Source organism: Alligator mississippiensis, chromosome 8, assembly GCF_030867095.1.
Source record: "Alligator mississippiensis isolate rAllMis1 chromosome 8, rAllMis1, whole genome shotgun sequence".
NCBI lineage: Eukaryota > Metazoa > Chordata > Crocodylia > Alligatoridae > Alligator > Alligator mississippiensis.
This window is the reverse complement of record NC_081831.1, coordinates 67,578,736-67,606,059: the sequence shown is the minus strand read 5'-3', so window position 1 is coordinate 67,606,059 and position 27,324 is coordinate 67,578,736. Positions and strand designations below refer to the sequence as shown.

General features: G+C 43.3%; 1 protein-coding gene across 2 annotated transcripts in view; it reads left to right on the top strand.

Moving 5' to 3' along the window:
• Window positions 1-27,324, top strand: part of LOC109283246 (uncharacterized) — a 110,803-nt gene that overhangs the window by 52,372 nt on the left and 31,107 nt on the right. Inside the window, exons 2-5 of one of the 2 annotated variants that reach the window (XM_059732814.1) lie at window positions 9,782-9,878; window positions 14,133-16,319; window positions 18,054-18,187; window positions 23,876-23,979. In XM_059732814.1, the coding sequence (XP_059588797.1) occupies window positions 15,309-16,319; window positions 18,054-18,187; window positions 23,876-23,903 (1,173 nt within the window). In that variant the 5' untranslated portion in view covers window positions 9,782-9,878; window positions 14,133-15,308 and the 3' untranslated portion in view covers window positions 23,904-23,979. The remainder of the gene's footprint in view (window positions 1-9,781; window positions 9,879-14,132; window positions 16,320-18,053; window positions 18,188-23,875; window positions 23,980-27,324) is intronic. The other variant, XM_059732815.1, reaches the window with a different exon arrangement.

Sequence of the window (27,324 nt, the reverse complement as noted above, 5' to 3'; positions counted from 1 at the left end):
CTTTAGGGGCCATTGCCAGGCCAAGAAGAGGGTCAGGAAACCCAAACTGTCTTTCTTATGCTTTACTGAAATGCCCCGCTTATGCTTTACTGAAAGGATTTGGCCACAGCAGAGTATCCCGTCTTAAGTATCCTAAGGCAACGCACTATACATTTTTCTGGCCCTCCCTTTACTCCACTGTCACAATATTCCAAGAAGCAACTCTGGCTTCCAGGCAGCCCAAGAGACCTCTTAGAATAATGGCCTCCAAAGCACCTTCCTTGAAATGGGCTTTTATGTAAAAGATTCTTATATAGCTCTGCTTGTCACCACTTAAACTATGTATCCAGAATATTTATTTCTCTCTCTCAACCTTCGTGCATCATGTTGTTATTTCATCTTGGTCAGCAGGACCAGTACCTCGTTTATATATTTTTCTATTTATAGGAGCCAGCTCTTTGTTTTTTCAATCTCCATGTATGTTTAATTTCAGCTGCCACACTAGAGACATCTCTTGCTATTCATGGGATGAGCAACTTTCTTTTTCTTGTGAAAGAAATTTTTCTCATGTCGCATTTTCATCTGCTTATTCTGCTGGAATTCCCTTTGGATTACTGCATTTCCGCCTCCTATATAGGACCTTATCTCATCAGACCTTGGAGGGGCTGGTGAGATGCCAGCATACTGGAATAAACAACGGATGTGAACACTGCTGAATTTTAGGAAAGTTTTTAGTTCTGGATCCGGTTTGGGCATTCTAATCAGAACAAGATTTTCCAAATGAAGAACTTTTTCCAAATTATAAATAAGAATTCTAATTTCAGTATATGGAATCAATCAAGTAAACCTTATAAATATGTGCTTAATGATGAACTGGCTTGCTGATTTCAGTGAGACTATGCATAGGTTTAGGATTAGACATGTACCAAAGTGCTTTGCTGGCTCAGATCTTAGCATTATGGTGGGGTTGCTGCTGTTCAAGATGTTTGATGGGAGTACTGGCTGATAGAGCCAAATTGCTGAAGGTAAACTCATACCTTTCTTTCTGTTATGGGGCTGCTCTTCCTGATCTGGTGCTTAACTTGCTTGTTTTTACTTTTAATTTTGTTTTTTATGATTTTTTGCCACATCAGTCCTCAAGTGAATTGCACTATAAATTGAATGTGCCCACCTATGCCTCGGTGGAGCTGTTGGAAAGTGAGAGGGTGGCTTGTGGGGCCTCAGACATTGTTTGTGAGACTTAGGATGATTGGACTGCATAGTTGCACCTTTCCAGAAAGGGCATCAGACATGAGGTCATAACCTTGGAATGGACTCTGTAAACCCAGTGCTAGATACAGTCATGAGACTCTTCCCCAGGTGGATCCCTCTCACAACTGACTGGTTCCAATACAGAGGGGTACTGGGTAGTTTGCATAGATGAGCAAAGGATTGGTTTGTGGCTAGGGTTACCAGTACAGTGTATATTGATAGCTTTGGTCTACTTCAATAATAGGAAGCAGCCATCAACTTGGTTTAGTCACCCAATTGGTGTGAAACTGTTCGAGGGGGCTGGTAAGTCTGGCCCAAAATGTACAATTAAAAAGTTGTTAACATAACCAGAATGAATGTAATTGGCAGTTCTGGAGACACAAGGAAGAAAGAATCACATCCTCTGTAAGCAGAAGTTCTCTTTGTACCTAAACAGGTTTTAACTTTTACCATTACAAGTGATTAGCTAAATATTAAGGTTACTGTTCCACAGTCTCTCCTTACCCACAAAAAAAAATCAGTAAAAGAGAAATTTGGCTGAGTAAGGACTATGAGATGGGGGTCTTAAACATAAAACCAACAAAATAATGTGAAAGGAAATTTGCTTTCAGAGAAAGTTAAATTTTCTATGCATTGTTTTGGTTGCTAGAGGGCAGCATTGTATAAGAGGATAAGAGGGTAGCAGCCTTAATCTCCATAAGCATCTAAATGCTTGGAGTTGAAATGTAGTTTTGAAGCATATCAGTGGGTCTGCAGTTGTATGATTACAGAAACAGCACATATAAAACAGTTTCTAATTTGATTGTTTTCTCAGTTATTGTTACATTCATACACCTCCATATTTCCCATTCACTTTTGGTTTATCACAAATGCTTCAGAGACCGTATCTTTTTTAATATTCAACAGCCAAATAAATAGGTTGTGAAACTGACTTGTTTACCCATTCACTCCTTCTAGTACATGAAGAATAATCCACAATCAGTTTATTTGCCTTTTCCCCCACTAGATGGCATTTGTAAAGTCTGTGTACAGCTGTCCATAGTTACCAGGCAAATTATTGAAACTCATGTGGCTTAGAACTGTTTGGTTATAAAATTTGTGAGAAATTATTGCCTTGGCTTGCTTCTGAGTAGACATGTTGCTTTCTGTTGTATCTCACAAGGCAGCCTGTCTAATTTTTGTGCCTGTTTTTTCCTTACTCTGACCCAACATAGCATATAGCATACGGGCACTCAAACAAACTGGAAATGAATATCGATTCAGATATGTTTCTGATGCATCTACTTACAGAGCTCATAAACACCCAGGTGTTCTAAATTTACTAATATGGAGTTTCATTAAAAGTTCTAGTTCAAATATTTATCCAGTTGCAAAATTAATGATGTACAATTTACATGCAACTCTGTTGACATCAGTGAAGCTTTTTAAATGGCTTGGGGGGGGGGGGGGATAGAATTTATGTTAGATCAAGGAACTCAGTATTTTCAAAGTAATGACTAGTATTAGGGGTCCACTATATGACACCTTTGTTAGTCACCTGAAACAAAGGAGTCCAGAAAATGAATGACTCCTGCTAATGATCTGGTGCCCTTCAACTGTCTGAAATGCCACCTGCATATGATGGCAATAATAAAGAACCAGCTATACTAACTATGTTGCTAGAGGAACTTCCTTTGGTTGGGAAATCTCTAGTTGCTGTTTTTGGGCAGCTCTAAGTCCCCTTGAGTTTGTGTGATTCAAAGAGCAACTTAATCCCAGTAGACCATCCTCTCCAAGGTCTTATCATCTTATCCCAGCTCAAAATAGGCTCCCCATCCTAAGGAATAAACTGCTGTGTTTGCTGCATGGTCCATGGATATCTTCTAGGATCTCTCTAAGGCCAAGGCCAGTACACATTTTCTCTCTGGCCCCTCCCTTGGGACCTCCCATCCCTTACTTGAGGCTATTTCTTTAGAATCTCTGCTGGGTGCGAGTGTGTATTCCTCACTGCCCACTGCCTCACCTGTTCCTCCCTAAGGCTGCCCACCCCAGGAGACCTCTGTCAGTGGTAATCTGGGACATAAAATTCCCTCTGAAGTCCATATTGTTGCTTGAAATTTGGTTTAGGCAAGATTAGAATGAGGCCCATAGCAACAAACATATTTGAAGAGTGAGGACTCGCACTGTAATAAACAACATGGAGTCAATCAGAATGTTTATGCTCAGGAAGGCAGCGTTACAGGAGTGTATTCATTATCTTTCTCATTCCATTGTTGTTTGTTGAGAGAATAAAGCAATTACTTTGTAACTTGACCTCGCAGTATATAGTCCGTTAAGCACCCGCCAAGCTGGCTGGAGCTGACAATCCATGGCTTTATGTTTTTTTTTTTTCTTTTTAAATCTCATTTTTTATTTGTTTTTAGCAGCCTAGGAACTTACTCCCCCTCCAAAATAAGGAAAATAAATGCTCAGAAGCTATTGCCTTTGGATTATATACTTTAATGACAGCAATGTGTGCTCATTAGTATGCTTAAAGTTGTGTCAGTATTTCCATTAGAGGCTTTTATTTTATGGATTTATTATTTGGCCATAAAACTATACTTTGGGCTGCAGCTCAGCAGACTAAGAATTGGCGCAAAGACAAACTTGTTTCATTAAATTAAAAAAAAATGTTTAGCCATTCTAAATTAAGTTAAACCATAAGGGCCAGATTCTAAGATGGTGCAAACTGGAATGACACTGTTGAAGTGTGTGGTTTGTTCCAGGAGGCAAGCTGGCACTTAAGCCCTACCAGCACTGGCTGCTTTTTAGAATACCTGCATTATTCCAAAATATTTTTCATTTAAAAAATGAAATTGGTCACATAATTAGGGCATCATATGGGGGTAATCATAGTCTAGACCCTGTTGCTATTGAAGTCATAGGAAGTTTTGTCTTTGACTTCAAAAAGAGCAAGATTATGTCTGTATTTAGAATCATAGAAAAGTAGAGCTAGAAGGGAATCCCGTTCAAACTCCTGCCTGAGGCTGAGTCATCCCTATCCAAATAATTCCATATAGGTCCTTGTCTAACCTATTCCTAAAACTGCGCAATCAACACTGTTACACAAGTACATGGAATATTGTCAAGACATCAAAAAGCACCCTAACCTGCCACAGGTAAAACTGGGTGATGAGGACTATCAGTGTCCTGCTGCTGGAAGGGTTTTTAAAATGCTGTGGAGAAATCCAAGGAAGAGGGCCATGGCAACCACTACAGAGGAAGGCAAACCACTCCACTCTCCCATAGTCCTTACCAATCTGACGGGGTAAAATTTATTCCTGATACCAAATATGGCAATTGGTCTGTCCCTAAATGGAGAGGCAAAACCCTCCAACCTGGAAGGTCTTGGTTTTTATCCCAGCAGGAGCACCAGTATGTCTCTGTCAAAATCCCCAGCCTTGGAGGCCTGGAGCCCTAAGTGAAATGCGTAGGGAGTTTCTGTCCAGCCTTGCTTTCTATACACTTCAAAACAGTTCCAGCAGACTCTAGTTAGTCCTTATTGGCATATCTTGTGGGCAGTGTCTGTAGAAGAGCCACAGATTAAACAATACATGGAGACTGATTCTGGTGGTTGCTCTAGATGGGAAGTGATGCATGTTGGTGGAGTGAAGTAAGATAGCAAACCATTCCTCTCCTGGAGCCTGATCCAGCTCCTTTCAGAGTCAGTGGGAATTGTTCTGTTGACTGCAGCGGGAGTTGAAACAGATTTCCAATACCAGTGTGTTTCTTGGAGGTTAGAAGGAAGCTTCCCTGAAATGGGACTGCAGCTTACCTTATCTCATGTACAGCAACCAGTAGATGCCATTGTTAGTCCAAGGCATGGGCTCCTCTTGGGACAGATTGCAGACTTTACTCTTCATGTTCCCTTCCCCAGTGCTACAATCACTTCATTTTGTAAATCAGTGCTTGTCTTTGCAGGCTCACAGCATGCCATTTCTTTTGATTGTTTGTGTAGTTTTTAGTTTCACAACTAAAGAACAAAAAACACTTTTAGCTCTTATTTTAAAAACTAATTTTTTTCTGGGAAGCAAAAGGCAGCCAAAGACACACAGTACTGAATAAGTCCAATTATGCTGCATTCTTGTGGTTGAATAAGACACAGAGCAACTAAAACAAACTAACATAAACAGGGGAAGCCAAATTAAATACTTACGTTTGTATAGGGCAAGAGGATCCTGTGCCTTGGAATGTAATTCAAGCTTGATTTATTTTTTAAATAGACAGTGCATAAAATAGTTCAAGATCTAGCCAATGCAACTTGAACTGAATATTTTTTCATCAGGTAAAAAATCAACTAATAAGATATTTCAGATTAACTTAAATCTTTGCTCATTACATGAATTGACACATCTAAAGAAAGCATTGTACAATCAATCATGGCTCTTTATAATGCAAAATCAAATTATCAAATGGAGACCTGATGCCAAATGGTTGGGGGAAGAGAAAGGGAGAAGGAGAGAGAGAACACATAAAGTTTGCACAGCCCTGGAAGTGTGAAGTCCTTCTTGAAGCAAAAATGAATGTGGTATGCAAGGAATGCAGATGTTTATCTATATATCATTGCCACTGGGGCTTCACACAGTCCTCCTTTTAATTGTGCCACAGAAGAGCTTTTGGATTTTTACAGAACAAATCTGACCTTCACATTGCTTCTTATTTGAATGCTCTTTGTGCAAAAGAAAATAAATGAAAATGTAGGTATAGCATGATGTGGACATTAAGAAATGGATATGCAAGGGGTCAGCACAATGTATGGTAGCTAAGGAGTTCTTCATTTTTTTTTCTGAAAGTAGCAGAATTTACTGGCATAAATGATTTGCTTCAAGCTGTGGTTTTTGCTCTGCTCTCTGTGGTCTGTTTGGTACTGGCTGGTGGTCATCAGAAAGCTGTTTGTAGGATCTTTTCTTGATTCATGGTATCCCTCAGAAAATGCCAGCTCTTAGATTTCACTCATTTTTTGACTCTGGAAAAATAATACAGCAATTTCTTTGTTGCAGAGAACTTGGAAAGAACGTAATAGGTCAGAATGTTTTTGACACTAGAAAGTCCTATTTAAAATTTCTGGGTTTATTTTGTGAATTGTGCAGGAGTTTGCACATATAATGGTGCTCATAGTGAGTAGCAGCTCCTGAAAAAGGATCTTACAGCACTCCAGGGTGCCACAGCACCTTGGCTGAGAATCTTTGTCATAGAGGCTATGACAATTTAACCCTAATTTAACATAGCAACTGGAGCTGCAGCCAGCTGGGAAGGGCCCTGTCCCTGCGGCCTGGCCTGGCTCCATCATCTGCTCATCTTGCCTGGGGTTGGGGCTGCAGGACTGAGCTGGGGTAAACAGCAGTGGTGGTGGGGCTGGGAGGGGTGGCTATGAGGGGCTAAGTGGCGGCTGTGCTAGGAAGAGTTTGGGGGGCCACAGCTACTCAAAAATTCACCTTAGTCCTCATAACCAACCCTCCTAGCCCTACCACCACCACCACTTGCCCTACACAGGCTGTGGTAGCTCTGCCTGCCCACTCCCATCCACAGCACACTCCTCTCTCGGCCCCGCCACCAGGAAGAGGCTTGCGCTCCCCAGCCAGACTCCAGCCAGCATGGTCCCCTAAGGGAAAGGGAGCAGGGAGAGGGTTTATTCCCTTCTCTCCTTGAGGGACCCCAGCTGGGTCTGTCTGGCTGGGGTTACGTGGGGGTGAGCAACGGAGGCAGCAGCTGGGGCTGGCAGACCCCTGCTGGTGTCCTTCAGTGGGAAAGGAGAGGGAGGGGGGACTAAACCCGCTCTCTGCCCCATTTGCCTTAGGTGGCCATGCCAGTCGGCTTTTGGCCATGCCCCCTGCCCTTGAGAGCAGAGGGGCAGGGTCAGCCCTGCTCTCTGGAGTAGACAGCACAGCCCAGCCCAGCCTAGGACTGCAAAGCATGATGGGATGTTGAGGGACTCTGATTTAACTTAAATCAGGAAGGGGCCTGGGGTAGTATTTCCATAAACTGGTTTGACCTCAATCAGTCAAATCTGATACTACATTCAACCAGATTGATCTTAAACCAGTTTCAGCCAATTTTGAAACTGGTTTATGTGCACTGAACTTCTGTTCTGTTGCATGTTTAAACCAGTTTCTGATCACTTAAACCAGTTTGTGTAACTACTGTCCCTAGTCATGGTCACATGTGAAATGGAAGGTGAACTATGGTCTTCATTAAGGACTAGTCTATCTGAGAACCTCTGCTGCTGGTGATTTGATTAGTATTTTCAGAGTCGCTATTTCTAGGGAAGAAAACCAAGGACTGATTTGGTTCTTTATCACAATAATTCCTGAGCGATGACAGATCATCGATGTCAATGGATTCACCTCAGAATTACTGTGGTAATAGAGTATGGAGTTTGTCCGAAGTCTGCGTCAAAACTAAAATAGTAATGCTGATGTGGCTGGATTTAAATTTACTTTTCAATTGAAGTCATTGAACTGTCTTATCTTGTCCATATTGCAAGCCAGTCATTGCTGAAGACTCATAATAGGCCTTTTAAATTCTTTTGTTAATGGTTACCACAGAAGATGTCCCAGACATTCAGTATCCTGTTTTGGAGCTTGTATCCTGAAGTTCTTACTGAAGCAAAATTCCCTTTGACTTTACATAAATTAGGCCCTTATGGGATTTCGGCCAGAGCAATGCTATGGGACATGGCCTGGATCTGCTGTTTATTTACTAGGATTTCCAAGATCAAACACAAAATTTCAACATCCCTAATTATGTCAATGTATCACAGTCCAACAGAGGAGATCTCCCCCCTGTTTTTCTTTTTCCCATTTTTTCCTCTTTCTGTCTATTTTCTCCCCCTTACATTCTCTCCCTCCCAGAGTTGTTTATGGAATTTTCTTTCATCATTTTGGCAGATCATATGGCAGGACAATTCCTTCTGAAATCCTAAACCAAATCACTGGCTGGAATTTTCCTTTTAGCATTTTTTGGTTTAAGACCCAGCCTTGTGCACATTCACTACATGAAAGGTTACCAAACATGGGTTTGGCTTATGCCATTTATACCAGCAGTATGTTGTAATCCCTCTGCAATTTGCTGATCCATGTTGCCCCATTTCCTGTTCTCATGATCTGTAAACCAAATGTCAGAATTTTATTGTCTGAGGCCACAGCTTTCAAAATTGGGAGCCAGCTGTAAATAGTCAAGTTTCTATTTAGACACCTATATAAATGGCCAAATTTTCATAAAACAGTTCCTAGTGGCATCAGTGGGGTCACAAGGTGTTCAGATCTTTTTAAAAATGGGACCGCTTATTTAGGTGCCAAGGCACCCACTGTTTGAAATTTGTGGATTCTGCATATAAAAAGGATTCACAGCTCTTTACATTATTCACTAACTCCTCCTAGTATTTTTATATGGATAGTTTCTTAGCCCATATTTACCACCAAATAAGGAACAGGCAAATAAGGAACTATTCTGATCATACTGGCATATACTGTTCTCTGTCTTCTGAAGCCAGCCATAGTGTCCATACTCTTGTTCTACAGTGATAATGGGAGTCAGGCCCTAAGGGGGTTTATACACATGTTCAGGGGGGTGGGAGCACTTTAATGAGAGTGGCTCCAAGAGTGACTTCAAGAGCCACTCTCATTAAAGTGGTCCAAGTGTCACATGTATCACTGTCCCCGCACTGAAAAATGGCAGCGGGGGCACTTTAACTAAAACTCACTGAATGCTTTATCTAAAGCTCATGGAACTATGTATTGGTTATAAATGTCACTAGGTGTTCAGGACTTTTCAAAAATGGAGCTGCTTGAACTAACTTTAGTTAAAGCGCCCCCGTTGCCATTTTTGAGCCCAGGGATGTCGATACACATGATGCTGGAGTCTTCTGGAGTGCAGTAATTACCATGCTCCAACTCAGTTAAGTGAGTTTGCTCCACCTCGCTGTACATGTATAGGTGCCCTAAGTGATTGATGTTAGGACAGTGAATCATGGTCAGATAGGGTAGCCATTGGTCCTATTTTATATTGGACTGTCCTGTTTTTAAACTGTACATCCCCCTCCATTCCTGAATGAGGCCTGGACTGAAAAAAGTCTTGTTTTTCAGTTCATTGGTGGACATACATGGCAGTCATTTGTTCTTGCAGTTCTCTTGGCTGTGCCTAGAGGTAGGGCAGTGCACAGCCAGGAGAAAGCAGGGTTTTAAGCCAGCCAGGGAGAAATGGAGAAGGGAGCCTTTTCTGTGGTGGCCCTGCCCCTTGGCTCTGATTAGCCAAGGGGCCCAGTCGCTCCACCTCTCACTGGTGATTAGCCAAGGGGGGCAGTGGTCCTGCCCCTCACCAAGGGGATGGCCTGTGTTCTAGAGATGTGTCAGCAGCTACCCTAGGGTCAGAGTTTGAGGTAGAACCCTGTGGTCCTGACTTGTGCCACCTCTAACCAGTAGATGGCATGCCTTTGATTTATTAGATGTAATAGTACCTCTCTCACTGTGCAGTTCCTAAATAAATTATGTATTTGGTTATAAATGATACATGCTATTTTTGTGTGTGTTAGCAGAATGTGCAACTTAACCAATGCCCAAGGAGAAGACAAGAGAACAGCTGGGCCTGAGGCTGTGGAGGGCTCAGAGCGGGAGTGCTATATTCTGTGCAAGGTAATGGAAAACTTTACTGTTCTTAACTGTTTTGGTGTTGAGTAATTTGATCTGTACGGTTATTTTTATTCCCTTCTGTTTACATTCTTGGTGCCCTTTTCTGATTTTTTTTCCTATGTATATGTGCTTATTCTCCTATCTTTAAGGGATTCTAGGCAGAATTCTGCTGGAAAAAAAATTGTAGCACAGGCAAATGCAGATTACAGATAACTGTTTTTGCAAGAGTTCTGTAGTTACACTTCTATTTTCTGCATTAATTCACTTTCCGTGCCCTCTGTATTTTCTGTTTATGTGCACCTGCTTCCTAATTAAACTACACACCAGCTTTGGATTTAACACCAGTCTACTGTAGTGCAGCTATTAACCCTTTCAACCGCTTTTGCCCTTCATACCACAGACCCATGTGGAGAGGTGGCAAATGAATGAAAAACCTCAGTCCTCATTCATGTGGGGCTGTACAATGGAGAAGAGCAAGAGGGAGAGCTCTGGAAGATGTTACATTTGTGGCACAATTAAAATGTACCATGTTGTACCATTGCACCTGTAACATGCCAGGCGTTTAGCCAATTTATGGTGCAATAAAATGGCAAACCAGACAGAAAGATATTCTTCTACATTAAATGTGGAACAACTTTGTGGATAGTTTGTATCATGCTTTAAACTGAACATGTGGCTTGTATCCCAGACCCAGATTGTGAGAATGGGTATGGAGCTGCCTTGGGGTTTGGAACAAAGCCTCCCCCTGCCTGCTCTCTGGGCTCAGGCAGAGGGCAGGCCCAGATCTCAAACAGACCTGGGCCTGCCCAGGTAGCAGCCTGCCAGGGATCAGGCTGCTACCAGCCTGATCCCTGGATCCAGTCTTCGTGCCAGTCTCCTGGTGTGTGGCCCTTCAAAGGGCGCTCCAGGGAGCGTGGAATCAGGGACAGGTTCCTGATGCCACATGTCTGCAGCGCTGTTTAAAAGTCCAAGTGCTGGGAGATTAGCATGGGGAACAGATCCTCTATGCTAGGCTCCTTGTGCTGGTGGATGTGTGATTTAGATCTGAGGAATTTTATACCCAATCCCTAAAATCAGTTATCCTGCTGTGCATGTCTGTCATGGCAGGACACGCAACTTTCAGGAACAGGCATAAAATACCTCAGATCCTAATCACAGGCTGCATCTACACAAGATGTTGACTTTGCACTTGTTATTGCACAGTCGTTTAGTACTTGCATATGTGATGGGCTAGCTGGCAGTGACCTAGCCCAGGGGTTTTGAAAAGGCAAAAGATGATTGGAGGACTTGGGATTCCCTTTCCTCACCAATCTGGTAATGATTTGGCCCAGGGGTTTTGAAGGGGTCAAAGATGATTGGAGGACTTGGGATTCCCTTTCCTCACCAATCAGGCCCCAGAGACTCACCCCTCATGTCCCCTGATTGGCCCCTTGGGTCACCTGGAGGAGGATAAAAGGGGCAGCACAGCTGATTCAGGGGAGAGACCAGCAAGGGACCACAAAGAAGGAGCTTCAAAGAGCTGGCAAGAGCTGAGCCAGTGGGGGCGGAAGCAGTTGCCCCAGAAAAGCCTGAAGGAGCAGGACCTTCAGGCAGCAGTTGGACCCTCAGCGGCATGGCGTGTGGCCGGCAGGAGAGGCTTCCTGCTGAGCTCCAGGATCCCCTATGAGAGGCTGTGGCCAGCAGGAGAGGCTTCCGCACTCCAGCAAGGATCTAAGCAGTGACCTGAGAGGTTCCCAGCTCGGCTTCCAGCTCCTCCAATCAGAGACCAGGCAGCTGGATGTGAGGCCGGGGCTCCAGGAAGGTCAAGACCCCTAGCAATTTAGAACAGTGCTAGCACTGGTGGCTGTGTAGCAGTGTTTTTGCCTACCATGTGGGAAATCCAAGTTCAAGTCCCAGCTTTGGTGACTTGGGTTGAGTGAGCTAACAAGGGGAAATTCCTTTTGCAGTGGAAAGGGGCCATTGTGTTTTCCCCCTTTCTCCCCTTCCAGGTACCTAGGCCCTATATTTCTTTGTCCTTTGACATTTTGTGCCCTTTTATATTTCCCCAACCAGTATTGTTTGCTCTGCTGTTTGTGTTATATATTTTGTTAACCTTGTCTTTTGTCAATGACTGTAAGTGTCTAACCTTTGTTGAATCCTGCCCCCTTGGGGCATTGTAGTGTCCACTATACCCCCTGATTATGCCTGTTATGTTCCCAGTATTGTTCCCTCATTAAAAGGTATATGGTTAAGTCCCCAGTGGTGGTCTGGCTCTGCTCTGTAGGGGGAGGAGAGTCCCTACACCTCCCACAGCGCTTATGCACCTGCTTTGATCCCTTCAATTGGAGAGGGGGTACCTTTTGGAGTACCGCCCGGGTTACACATACACAAGTAGTAAATGACTGCGCAGTACCTGGAGTAACTGCGCAGTAGCGTCGCCAAATGGATTTTAGGTGACACTGACTGCACAGTAGCTCATTCCTACTGCTCAGTAGCATTGCGTCATGCTTCATGCCATGCAACACTACTGCGCAGGAGTAAGAAACTACTGCACAGTCAGTGTTTCATGTAGATGTGGCCATACATTCCTATTACAACCTGCCAGGGGCCAAAGATTAATTTAAGCCATCTTTCTTTTTCCCCAAGCCCTAGTGAGACAGGGGCTGACATTGCTTCTTGCCCAACTTAGGTCAGCCTCAGGATTGATGTAAACTATACCAGCTCCTGTCCTCAGCTGTGCTAGGCAAGTATCAGATAGTGTAGTGTGTTCTCTGCTAGCACACCTCCTATTCCATTTCCCCCCTCTAAAAACTCCTGACAGGCCCCCTATGTGGAAGGAGCAAAGATAGGTTGCATAGTCTTAAGAGTCTTCTGTGCTGGGGAACCTTTGATAACTTTCCAGTTGCTTTGTGCTGCCATAATTGTGGAAAGCAGCTGAAAAAGCCCTGAGAGTTTCAAATATGATTATATTAGGCAGGAGCCTAAAGTCCAGTCTGTGGAATGCAGCAAGATTTTATTTACTACTGGGGATTTTCATATGATTCCTTTCATATGATTTCAAATGACTCCTTTCATATCCAGCAGTAAGCACACCATTTTCTTTCTTCTTTTCTTTTGGAAACCAGACAATCTCTGATTTTAATACAAGGACATGGAAAATGTTGACTATTTGAAAACTAAGCCTGCCGTGCTGTATGGCGTATTAATTACCTAATTGGAAGCTACTCTTTATAAATTTTGAGACTTCACTCAAATGAATTATTCACCTGGTGAGTGGGGTAACATTAATTATGATGCAGCAGACCTGAGGTCACTGCATCTCTTCCTAATGTGTGGTCTCTGAATAATATGGAAGCCTGTGAGTCCCTGACGCAGAGATCTCTTTGTGAAAGGATTTAAGAAAAGAGAACCTCCACTCCAGCTAATAGCTGCTATGTTCTTCTCTTGCATCCTTGAAGAATCTGTTCAGTACTTTCATACAAGTAACTGATGGTCCTGGGATGCAGTGCAAGCAGGGTTTTACTAGACAACATCCTCTTAACGGCCTGAAGTGGAAAGACAGCATGCAGAGAAGGAAGGGATATACACTGTCACTGTTATCTTGTGGGGAGCATTCAGAAGTCAGATAGTGTAGAATCTTGACTCCAACGTTTTCGGAGTGTCTAAATATAGCCTCTGAAGTCCATCTATAGGTATTGTAAAATGGTCTGATTTTCAGCAGTAATGACCTATAAATCAAACTGAAGCCTGTGGTAATTACATGTGCTTGGCACTCTTGAAATTAGACCACTTTTAATTTGGTGCCTAAATGTAGATTTAGGAGCCCAAGTTTTGGTGTGCAAGTTTGAAGATGTTGGTTCGGTCTGGTCAATACACTGTAGAATCATAAATCAGAGAAGCAAAGACTGTTCCACCTTTTATTTTCTGTCACAGATGTAGTGTGAGGCAGGTAGGCCTGCATCTAAAAACTGATACCTCCAAATTGTGAGATTAGATAACACACACACACACACACACACACACACACACACACACACACACACTGATTTAACTTATCTAAGTTAAAGTATAACTTTTCCATAGATTTTGTGTGCCAACACAAGAGTTCTGTTCAAAATTTCTCTGTAACGCATCTGTCTCTCAAAATGGAATTGTTTTGTTCCTCTCCAGGGTTTTTGAACCCGAAAGCTTGCTTAATAAATATTCTCCAGCTATTTGGGTTGGTCTAATAAAAGATATCAAATTCACCCAAGTAACCTTGTCTGCCTATGTCCTTAGACCAACACGGCTACAACTTAAACCCCTGCAACATGGAAGATATGTAATTCAGCCGACTGAAATGGAAACTACAACATGAAAAAGAAAGAAGCCAAACTCAACAGCAACATATATTTTCTAAGCCTTTGCAAGAAACACAACTTCATTCCCCGAGGACTAAACATCTACAATCCCCTGACTACTACACACATCTCCAAATATGCTTCACAGCTATGCAGAAGAACTTCAGAGAAAATTAGAAATCATCTACTTCACCTACTCTACTCCAAAAGAGACCAACTCAGGAAGGAAATCACCATATACTACAACAACTTAAAAGACAGAAATCCATTCATGTTCCCTGACAATATACAGTGGATACAAAGAAACTACGAAAAACTTTCTACAGCATTCATCCTACATAAAAAGAAGAAATGGAACAAATTACTCCAAGAACAAGCTCCCCAGGCACAAAACAACCATCAGAGGAACAACACCAACACCTTACGACCTTCCAACCTCAGACTTGATGAAACTGAAAGCAGCAACCAACCCACAAATATTATCAATCTCTCCACACACACGCTTACCAAAACTGAAAAATCTGTCCTTTCTAAAGGCCTAAATTTCTGTCCAGAAAAATACCCTAACAAAATACTTCAATGTGGAGAACTAGAAGAATTTTTCCAGCGCCTGTGCCTCAAAGAATATTTCCACGACCAAATTGAACCCACTCCCAACAACAACTCATCCTCTGACAACATTCAGGAAAGGATCAATGCCAAAAAGCCCCAAAAAACATCAGATTGGACACCTCACAGTGGACGAAACCCTAAACTTGACCGCTACATTGACTGCTTCAGGGAAAGAATGAACAATGAAATAATCAGCAACACACGCCACCACAACAACCTCTCTCTACCAGAGAAAAAGGCCATAGAATGTCTAAGATCCAACCACCAAATAGTAATAAAACCAGCAGATAAAGGAGGAGCCATAGTCATCCTAAACCGTGAGGATTACATAAAGGAAGCCAACAGACAGCTCTCTGACACCACCTACTACAAAGAACTACAAGAAGATCCTACTCCCCTTTTCACCAAAAAAACTCAACAATATCATCAAATCATTTCCATCAAGACTACAAGAAAAACTACAGACCTTGATCCCCCCGCTACCTAACCCAGGGACTTTTACATGCTCCCTAAAATCCACAAACAAGGGAACCCTGGCAGACCTATCATATCCAACCATGGGACCCTAACTGAGGAAATATCAGGTTTCGTTGAATCAATCCTAAAACCGCTTGTCACCCACAAAGCAAGTTTTGTACAAGACACTATAGACTTTCTACGGAAACTTAAAAACATAGACCACCTTCCCAGCAACACACTCCTAGCCACCATGGACGTTACCAGCCTATATACCAATATCCCACACCAGGATGGCATCCAAGCCTGCCTTACATATCTACAGGAACAAGATTACAACTCAGAATACAGACCCAAAGATATTACTGACCTTATACACTTCATCCTCACACACAACTATTTCACTTTTAATAATCAACAGTTCCTCCAGATGATGGGAACAGCTATGGGCACTAAAATGGCCCCACAGTATGCCAACCTTTTTATGAGTCACCTGGAAGAAGACTTCCTCAAGAACTGCACCATCAAACCCTTGCTATACTTAAGATACATCGATGACATCTTCATCATTTGGACTGAGAACCTGCAATCTCTGATTGAGTTCCATCAGAAATTCAACAGTCACCATCCCTCCATCCGACTTTCTTTAGAATACTCCAGCACCAACATCTCCTTTTTAGACACAATGATCAGTATCCAGAAGGGTAAAATACAGACCACAGTATACAAGAAACCCACAGACCAACATACATATCTGCACAGAACCAGCAATCACCCGAAACACACCAAAAAAGCTGTGATATACAGCCAAGCCCTCAGATACCACCACATTTGTACTGAAGAGAACACCCAGGATTGCCACCTCACCAATCTTAAAAAGGCTTTCACCCAGCAAGGACACTCGTCCAGAGAGGTAAATTGCACGTTTGAAAGAGCCACCTGGATACCACGTGAAGAACTGCTGCAGTACAGAAGAAAACCCCCCACAAATCGCACACCGCTGGTTATGACGTATCACCCCTCCCTTGAACCTGTGGAGACCAGCACTACAGAACAGGTAAGAAACAAGAACGTAAGAAACAATGGGCCCCTTGGGACTCGGAGCGGGGGGGCAGCAAAGGCACCAGTCACAGGGCTCAAGTGCCTATATACTAATGCTAGGAGCATGGGAAACAAGCAGGATGAACTAGCGCTCCTGCTTGCACTAAACACCTATGACTTAGTGGGGCTAACAGAGACCTGGTGGGATTCATCCCATGACTGGGCGGTACATATTGAGGGCTATAGATTGTATAGAAAGGACAGGTCGGGGAAGAAAGGGGGGGGGGTTGCACTTTATGTCAGTGAGCAATATACATCAACCCTCATCAAGACAGAATCCGAGGTTGAGGAAGTAGAAGGATTGTGGGTTAGGCTACATGGGGGGCAAGGAGAAAGGGATTTGGTGGTAGGGGTCTGCTACAGACCCCCACACCAAGGGGAAGAAATAGATGTGGGGCTCCTGAGGCAACTCTCAGAGACCATAAAAGCTAAAGAGGCGGTAGTCATGGGGGACCTAAACTACCCAGACATCTGCTGGGAGACGCAGACAGCAAGGTCCCATCGCTCATGCAGGTTTCTAACCTGTGTACAGGACCTCCACCTGACACAGGAGGTGCATGGTCCCACTAGGGGGAATGCCATACTGGATCTGGTATTGGCAACAGGAGATGACATGGTAGGGGACCTCCAGATCGGTAGCCATTTGGGAGACAGTGATCACCTTATAATAGAATTCAACATAAGACGGCGAGTGGGTAAGGTAACTAGTAGGGTGAAAGTGCTAGACTTTAGGAAAGCTGATCTCAATGCACTCAGGCGATTAGTCAAGGAAGCACTGCAGAGTAGGAGTTTTGAAGGGATGGGAGCCCAAGAAGGGTGGCTGTGCCTAAAGGAAACGATCCTTTGGGCACAAAGCAAGACGATCCCCGAGCGAGGCAAAAAAGGGAAAGGGGCCAGAAGGCTTCCATGGCTGACCAGAGAAATCCAGGGCAGCCTAAGGGCCAAAAGGGGAGCACATAAAAAGTGGAAACAGGGTGAGATCACTAAAGATGAATATACCTCCTCTGCTCGTGCTTGTAGGGAGGCAGTTAGGCAGGCCAAAGCTACCATGGAGCTGAGGATGGCAACCCAAGTAAAAGACAACAAGAAATTGTTTTTTAGATATATAGGGAGTAAAAGGAAGGCCCAGGGAGGAATAGGACCACTGCTAAATGGGCAGAAACAATTGGTGACAGACAGGGGGGACAAGGCTGAACTCCTCAACGAGTTCTTTGCCTCAGTGTTCCTAAGTGAGGGGCACGACAAGTCTCTCACTGGGGTTGTAGAGAGGCAGCAGCAAGGCGCCAGACTGCCATGCGTAGATCCTGAGGTGGTGCAGAGTCATTTGGAAGAACTGGATGCCTTTAAATCGGCAGGCCCGGATGGGCTCCATCCGAGGGTGCTGAAGGCACTGGCCGACATCATTGCAGAGCCACTGGCGGGAATATTCGAACGCTCGTGGCGCACGGGCCAAGTCCCAGAGGACTGGAAAAGGGCTAACGTGGTCCCCATTTACAAGAAGGGGAGGAAAGAGGACCGGGGCAACTATAGGCCAGTCAGTCTCACCTCCATCCTTGGTAAAGTCTTTGAAAAAATTATCAAGGCTCACATTTCTGAGAGCCCGGCAGGGCAGATTATGCTGAGGGGAAACCAGCACGGGTTTGTGGCGGGCAGATCGTGCCTGACCAACCTAGTCTCTTTCTATGACCAGGTTACGAAACGCCTAGACACAGGAGGAGGGGTGGATGTTGTATACTTAGACTTCAGGAAGGCCTTCGATACGGTATCCCACCCCATACTGGTGAACAAGTTAAGAGGCTGTGACATGGATGACTGCACAGTCCGGTGAGTGGCGAATTGGCTAGAGGGTCGCACCCAAAGAGTCGTGGTAGATGGGTCGGTCTCAACCTGGAAGGGTGTGGGCAGTGGGGTCCCGCAGGGCTCGGTCCTTGGACCGATACTCTTTAATGTCTTCATCAGCGACTTGGACGAGGGAGTCAAGTGTACTCTGTCCAAGTTTGCAGATGACACAAAGCTATGGGGAGAAGTGGACACGCCGGAGGGCAGGGAACAGCTGCAGGCAGACCTGGATAGGTTGGACAAGTGGGCAGAAAACAACAGGATGCAGTTCAACAAGGAGAAATGCAAAGTGCTGCACCTAGGGAGGAAAAATGTCCAGCACACCTACAGCCTAGGGAATGACCTGCTGGGTGGCACAGAGGTGGAAAGGGATCTTGGAGTCCTAGTGGACTCCAAGATGAACATGAGCCGGCAGTGTGATGAAGCCATCAGAAAAGCCAATGGCACTTTATCGTGCATCAGCAGATGCATGACGAATAGGTCCAAGGAGGTGATACTTCCCTTCTATAGGGCGCTGGTCAGACCGCAGTTGGAGTACTGCGTGCAATTCTGGGCGCCACACTTCAAAAAGGATGTGGATAACCTGGAGAGGGTCCAGAGAAGGGCAACTCGTATGGTCAAGGGCCTGCAGACCAAGCCCTACGAGGAGAGACTAGAGAAACTGGACCTTTTCAGCCTCTGCAAGAGAAGGTTGAGAGGTGACCTTGTGGCTGCCTATAAGTTCATCACGGGGGCACAGAAGGGAATTGGTGAGTATTTATTCACCAAGGCACCCCCGGGGGTTACAAGAAACAATGGCCACAAGCTAGCAGAGAGCAGATTTAGATTGGATATTAGGAAGAACTTCTTCACAGTTCGAGTGGCCAAGGTCTGGAACGGGCTCCCAAGGGAGGTGGTGCTCTCCCCTACCCTGGGGGTCTTCAAGAGGAGGTTAGATGAGTATCTAGCTGGGGTCATCTAGACCCAGCACTCTTTCCTGCTTAAGCAGGGGGTCGGACTCGATGATCTATTGAGGTCCCTTCCGACCCTAACATCTATGAATCTATGAACCTGTATGGAAAATCCTCAAAAAATTGCAACCCATTCTAGACAGAGACCCTATTCTTAAAAAGATCTTCCCAGAGCCACCCATCCTAGCCTTCAAACAAGCACCGAACCTCGCCAACCTCATCACCAGAAGCAAACTTCCTCAAGCCCAGAACACACCAAAAGGATCCAGACCATGCCAGGACAAGAAATGCAAAACCTGCCCACACATCTCCACCACCCCCACAATTACTACACCCCACAACAGAGCCATCAGCATCCCAGGATCTTACAGTTGCACCTCCAGAAATGTAATATACCTCATCCAATGCACCAAATGCCCTGATGGAAAATACGTAGGAGAGACCAAACAACAACTGTGCACCAGAATGAACGCACACCGGAAATCCATCAAAGACAGAAATACCCAATTACCGGTGGGGGCACATTTCTCACAGGAGGGCCACTCTCTCTCCAATCTCTCAGTCCTCTCAAGGGAAATGTACACAACACTTCCCAGAGACGAGCCTATGAGCTCCATTTCATCAACCTCCTGGATACTAGAGATCATGGACTAAACATAGACATTGGATTTTTGGTATATTATAATCTGCCTGGCAACTGACTCCCCAGCCCAGCCCCTGGCTTCTTTACTTTTCATTCCATCCAGGAAGAGCACACACCAACTGCTGACACTTCCTTAGCCTGACGAAGGGTTTTTGAACCCGAAAGCTTGCTTAATAAATATTCTCCAACTATTTGGGTTTGTCTAATAAAAGATATCAAATTCACCCAAGGAACCTTGTCTGCCAGGTATAATAGGGGAACTCTAGAATTAATGATTTTATTTCTAACTTTTGGTTAGTTTACATTTTATAATTATTTCTGAGTCAGGACTTTTTAGGATGGATAAAGTATACATTCAAGACCTTCAATGTCCCAAAATACCTACTGACTTTGAGGTGGAGGGTTTTTTTTTTTCTTTTGATTTGTGGATTTTCATTTCTAATAACTGAGGTTACTGGAATGGAATTTTTCCTTGTTTGCATAAAAATGATCTTATTACTCTGGTGATGGTCTGGTGATGCCAGTTGACCTTGGATCATGGGCAACTGGTGCCACCTGAGTTGGGGGCGGGGGGCACATGCCCTTCTCCCCCCCCCCCAGTGGCCAGTCAGGAACCGTCCCTCCATGGCTGATCTTGCTGACTGGGGGAGGCAGGGGCATCCCTTGTGGTTGATCTCGCTGACCAGTAAGCATGAACGGTGCTCCTGGAATTGCCAGCGGTGCTTCACCCCCGTGTACTCCCTACATGTTGCCACTGCCTTGGACGGTCACTCCATTCTCATTTGTCAGAAGTCTTGTCCCCATCTTCCAAAACTCAATGAAAGGAAGAAACCATGCTGCTGACGTGCTTGCTTTTGGCTTCAGAGAAACCTGTGCTTCTTCTGCATTCCTAGATGGTCACTAACATGCAGCTAGCTAGTAGATCTTCCTGTTAAACCTCAGAATCCTTTATGACCACCAGCTAAGCTTTTCAACCTTGTACTGGCTTTGTAAAGCTGAGTGAAACCACAAGAGTCTCAACAGCTATCCTACATAACCATTTTTTTGGTTTGGTTTTGTTTTGTTTTTCAGTTTTTATTTGAACAGGGACATGTCTACCTCAGCACTTTTGCATTTATTTTTAACTCCAGCAGATGGCTAGTAGTCTGCGTTGAGGGGGCATGGGAGATGTGTCTACAGAAATGTATTTGGTTAGAATATATAACATATATTAAAGAATAGTTCTTTATATACCTAAAAGACACCAAAGTTAAACAACTTTTCTAAAAGATCACACAAGTTTCTAGGTTTTGAATCAGAGAAAATAAAAGCTAGTTTTGTAACCCACCTAGCATTGGTCTGGTAGGTGTCTAGGTTAGCTGCCATGTTAGTCTTTCTGCAACATGTGCCTGAACTGCAATACTTTCAGGAAATTTGACTCGTGAATTGATCATTTCTTATGAAAACCATTGTGAAATCCAGAATCCTTGAAAACCTGATGTTGTGGGTGAGTGTTGGTCAACCTAATGACTGACCAGTTACCCATAATAGGTCTGTAATTCTCACATCAGTTGCTCATTTTCTGATTTATTTGACACCATCCCATTTGGACTTGCTTCTCATCTTTCAGTTGGGCATCCATAGTTCATCTTTTTTCCATGTCTTGGGGTTTAGATTTTCTGAAATCAGAACCATGCACTCTGTATACATTCGAGCCGTATTATAACACTCCCACAATTACAGGTTTCTTTTCTTAGAGTTTAGCAATTCAGACTGATGCAGACCCTTTGAAATCGCTTACTCATAAGAAAACCTGAATTTAGATAGAGCCTAAGCTTTGTGGTGGTCTTGTCAAGCTGGTTGTATGAAGAGTATTTTCACATTAACAGGGCTGAAGAAGCAGGATGTATATGCTATGTATATTTAAAGTAATGTTCTAGAAATTGACACATGACGAGGAAAGAAAAAACTTGCGAATACCCAGTTTTTATATTGATATATATGTATCAATAAGGGGAGGGATTTTCCCCAAAATTATACTGGTACAATCCTTGCAGTATATGCAGTTACAGTGGTAACAATGGGAAGTATTCCACTCCCCACATAAAATCAAGTTGTAGCAACACAAGCATATTTATAATACAATTGTAGCCATGCTGGAGGGGTTTTCCTCTTTTAAATCTACCATTATAATTAACTCTACCGGTACAATTTGTATTTTGAGAAGCCTTTTTAAGTGAATTCCAGGGCTTGTGGACACCTTCAATTTGGCCTGCAAGAATCTTATACATGAGTGTACTCAAGATTGAATTTTTGTCAAATGTATTGCTTTTTAATTCTTGTGCTGTTCAATAACTTATTCTTAGTCACTGTCCTTTATGAAAGTGAAAAGGGCCAAACAGTCTTTCTGATCTCTTTCCCATTGAAGTTGCGTGTAGATGATTCATAGCCAGAAACTTGAATCTAGGCCTCTTAATGAATGACAGTGCAAGAGTAAATTTGAAGCTCAAGCCCCCAAATTAAAAAACCTGCAGTTCCAGCCAGAATCCCAGGAAGGATCCCAAATGGAAAAAGGCCATAGCTTGGGTTATATTAGAAATCTCAGGAAGCAGCCATTTTAGCCTAAGGAGAAGGAAATCCCAAAAGCTCAGTTGATCTCATGAAATTTCTTTTCACCATTTGGGCCTGACATAGGATGAGATTTTGTTACTATCAAAGTGGAACCCCAGCCTAAGAATTACTTGTGTCCTAACATCAGCCCATTAGAATGTCCATGGCATGGAATGACTAAGACGACAAGTAGATTGTGGACAGCAATTAGCATTCCTATCCAAGTATGTTAAATAACAACAGGGTAGCAGAGGCAGAATATGGACTCAATTCACATTTGCAAAGATATCCCTTTCATAACTCCAATAGTGGCAAAACTTTGCAAAAGGGGCATAAGAGTAAATGCATATCACATTCTAAAGCAGGGGTGCCCAACCTCTAGCTCATGGGCTGAATTTGGCCCATGGAGCTATATCATTCAGCCTGTAGGTCCCCCGACAGATCCAGAAAATTAGCTTCAGGGGGGAGTGGCAGCATTAGTCGCTATGGTTTCCAAAGCCATAGCAATTAATTCTGCCACCGCTTCCCCCTTTGCTAGTTTTCTGGCCCCATGGGGAGCTCTGTGGGATGGATAACACAATCCTGTGCACAGGGCCAGGCCAATGTGCAGGGCTGGGTTGGTGCACGGGATTGTTCTGTGGCCAGATCCAGTGCGCAGAGCCAGACTGGTGTGCCAGATCATACCCTCATACCAACCTTGTGCACTGACTCAACACTGGATCCAGCCCATAGACTAACCCCACTCGCAGTTTGTAGTCTACTGCACTCATCCAGCTTGTGGGGCCAGAAGGTTGGGCATCACTACTCTAAGGAGCTTTGCTGTGCTTGAATTGTGTAAAGAGCTTATGTATAAATGAGAATCAGGCCCTAGCCCCTTTCCTGTGAATTTTTGTATTGAATGAATGGCATTGTTAGAGGTTTGCTTGTTCCATTTTTCTTACAAATATGTGATTTGAAACTTATTGTTTTCCATTTCAAGTGGTCTTCCCCCCTGCATTTGATTTTCAGTTTCTTACAGCTCATTGTTGCTTTTGTTCTAAACTCTGCCTGTATGTTACAGATGATGATGCTGGAATAGTTTAAGAAATCTGATGTCCAGTACTTATTCACAAACTGGCTTTACTCCAAAGACGACCCATTTCATCTGATCATGATGCACCTTACTCATGTGAGAAAATGCTGCCATCTTGATAATGAACAGCTGCATTATGATTGTCCGCCCAGGGAATAACTGTCAACTGATAAAATACAGTGTGCTCATCTTGCACTGAATGGAAGTGGTTTTTACTCTTTTTCATCATGTAAAGCTGAACTTTCTTAGATTCCCTTTTGTCTGGAATGGTTTCAGCAGTTTCCATCAAGAGAATGTTCCAAGGGAAAAGCTAGTTCCCCAGACCAGATTTACAACAATTACCTTCTTACTCTTATTCAGTAAAGAAATGCTTAAATAAATTAGATAAAATAGCTTAACAGTGCTTTATATCCTTTCAGAGCATGGAAGTTGGACAATACAAATTGAAACTTTCAAGATATTTGAAAAATACACAGGCAAACAACATATAAAACATCAGAAAACCAGGAAATACACAAGGAAGGTAATACCTCCCCTTTCCCATTCTACATACTCTTTCCTCTGTACTCTAAATGACAAGGAAGACAAAATCTACATTTCCGGATATGCAGAAATAGCATTGCAAGCTTTAGGGATTTTATTACAAGTGTCACAATTCATTGTATTTTTATTAAGGCTGGTTCTAAACAGAGTCATTTGATTGCATGAAAATCTTAATTTTAATTAAAAGAATAACTACTAAAACTCAGCTGCAAAAAATGCTTAAAAAACATGAACACCAAAGGCTCAAAAACAAATAAAAAGAGCCCAAATGTTGTTATTTTAAAATGCTATTTATTTTGAACCAATGTAATTATTATCGGCCTGGATGCATGATTTTTGATAGCTGGATGCCAACAGTTATCTCCCACACTAAACATGTATAGATAACCTTCCTTCTGCCCTTGTAGAGAGTGTATCAGGAACAGGGGCAGGCACAGTCTTACCTACCCATAGAAACCTGCCATTGTCTCTTCCGCATTAGTGTCACAGTTTCAGCTCTGTGCTGATGTTTATGTATTGTCACTGACTCTCACTATGCTTAGGATAGTAGTATTGACACTATTGTAGAAGCTCAGGCTCACCCTACCTCATTGCAACAGCAGAAAGCTAAGGCACACCTGTATAATACAGAGAACACTTCTGCTACATGTTAAAAGTAGAGTACAGTTTATTGTACAGTTTATTGCCTAAGCCAAAACAAGAGCTCTTTCCTTTTTGCCCTTAGTTGGGCAAAACTCCTGTTGAACATTGCCTGAATAATGTGTCCAGTATTGGAACCGTTATAGACTGCAAGTTTAGCACTTGCAGGTGTTCACAGCTGACAGTATTGGGCATTTATACACGACATGGGGATTTAATTCTACCTATGTTTTTTAAAAAACACCGCTTCAATTTAGGGCGAAGTAAACCTCCCTTGTTGTGTACACCTGTGTTGGAGACTGATCCTTACCTGCCTCTCCAGCGGTGGAAAGGGGAAAATGAGCTGCTGGCAGGCAGAGCAGTCCCTGAGCTGCGGGGGGATGGAGGGGAGGGGCTGGTGCTTCCCCCTGATGCAGCAGCGGCCGCCCCTCCCAACAGCAACTGCCTGCAGGCACCCGGCTCAGGCAGTCCCCGGGGGGGCACGGAAGCCTCAGAGGGAAGCGCCAGGCCCCTGCACAGCTCAGGCAGGCAGGCAGGCTCCAGGGGGAAAAAAAAAAGCCAGGCTTGCTGCTTTTTTTTTTTCTCCTTCTGTGGAGCCTACCATCCTGGGCTGCTGCCAGGCTGCCTGCACAAGCTGCCTGCACAGTCCCTGAGCTGCATGGAGCCTGGTTCTTCCCTCTGCGGCTGTAGGGTAGGAAACTAAAACTCCCCGGAGGTGTTTTACTTTGCAGCATCCCAAAGTCATTTGCTGCATCCCAAAGTCATTTAAGGCGCATTATGCTGCCGAATATGCTACAGTGGTTGGAATTAATGTGCAATACGCCACCAAACGTGCAAACATCAATGCCATTTAAGTGGTGCAAAAGGCATTTAACCCACTTCAAATCCACTTTAAAGTGTTGTCTTCAAACATCCAATGAATATTAGTTAAGAAACATACTCCGCTTTCCATCAGCAGATGTTGCAGTGGGTGGATAAAATATGATTTGTTTTTTAGGGAATTGAAAATGTCTTGATTTTTTTTTTCCATTTGGTTAATTATAAAATGATTCCTAAAACAGATAACTAATTTGGCCACTACATTTTAATAGGACAAAGGATAAAGAATGAAAATAAAGAGCAGGGATAAAAGGGAGGAAAAAATCTGCAAGGCATTTTTTACTCGTGTTTTATACTCTGTAGCTCATGCTGAAACCAGAAGAGAACATTTTTGTACAACTGGTTTTATAGGGTCATTTTCCATTTTAAAAAGTTCAACATGTCAATAAGGATTTTAAGAAATGGTAAACTGATATTTATTATCAACAAAGACATTTAATAAAAATAGGAACATGTCTGAATACTTAGACATGCAAAGTTGCTAGTAATGAAAAATGTGGGTGGTTTTTAAATCAAATTATGTACTGGTCTCATTGAAGTTATTTGAAAAGGTTCATTGACTTCAATAACAGCAGGATGCAGCATGAATATGGATATTTGTTGCAAGAAAAAGTTGCTTGGAATAATGACAAATAACTGTTAGGATCCTGTCCCAGATCCTCAATACATGGTCATGAGAAGATTGGTTCCTGTTACCTGCCATTTCATGTATATAGTCATTTCAGTCTCCCTCTTCACATGTTGTTAGACTGTGAACTGTAGGGGAAGGACTGAGTCTTCATCTTGTGTTTACTTCGAGAGTTTTACAATACATCTCTGATCCCGTTTGGAGCTTTTGCTTGTTGCCATAAAATACACATTATATAACAACAGTAATGTGCTAATTGTGGCAGTGTTACTTAGATTGGAAATATGGAAGCACCTCTATTTTTAGCAGTAGGAAATAATCCTCAGTACAAGCAGTGTTCTTACCAGCTCTTTAGTGGCTGCTGTAGGAAGGTCCTGCGTTTTCTGACGTGGGAGTTGATCATGAGTTTTATCAGAGTTGAAAACAGTAGATCTTACCAAGCACTGGGTCATAGCAGATTTGTGTAAATAAGGAATAAGGAAGAAGAAGTGGCTGGGATGATATCTGTCATGCAGTTAGGGTCAACTGTATGTGCGATGGTACTCTCAGTGAAATTTATTGTGTATCCCAATTAAGTAGTATCTTTCCCAGCCTTGCTTTCTGTGTCTTCTCTATCCTCATTACCTTTTCTCTCTCCTCATATTCCTTGGGCAATCTTTCTTTAGCTACTTGGTCTGTCTTTGTGCATTCTAACTCTTTCCCCCATTTGCCCAAGTCTTACTACAGCTTTGTATTTCTGGTGAGGTTTCTTTTGGACATTATAGGAAAGGCCTCTGGATGATGGTAGGACATAATTTGTAGATTTATATGGTGTTGGACAGCACAGGAGGGTTGTGTAGGTGTGTGAGAAGCCTTTAGGATTCCAGAAGATACCAACACAACATTGGCTGTGGCTGTAGCTCAGTTCAGGTTTTCCTAGATATTTATACCAGAGGACACTGTCTAACAACCTGGGTGAAATTCTCCCACCAGGCTATTTGCACCATTTAAGTACCCACTTAAGTGCTATATTATATGTATGCCTTTTGCAGGCCCTCTGTGCAATGTCTAAAGCTCTGTTGTACAATCCTGTGCACAGGAAGGTGCTAAGAGGGAGTCCTTGCACTGACGATCTTATACTCTAGGGACAGAAATTATACATAAACTGGTATAAGGGATCAGAAACTGGTACAAATCTGT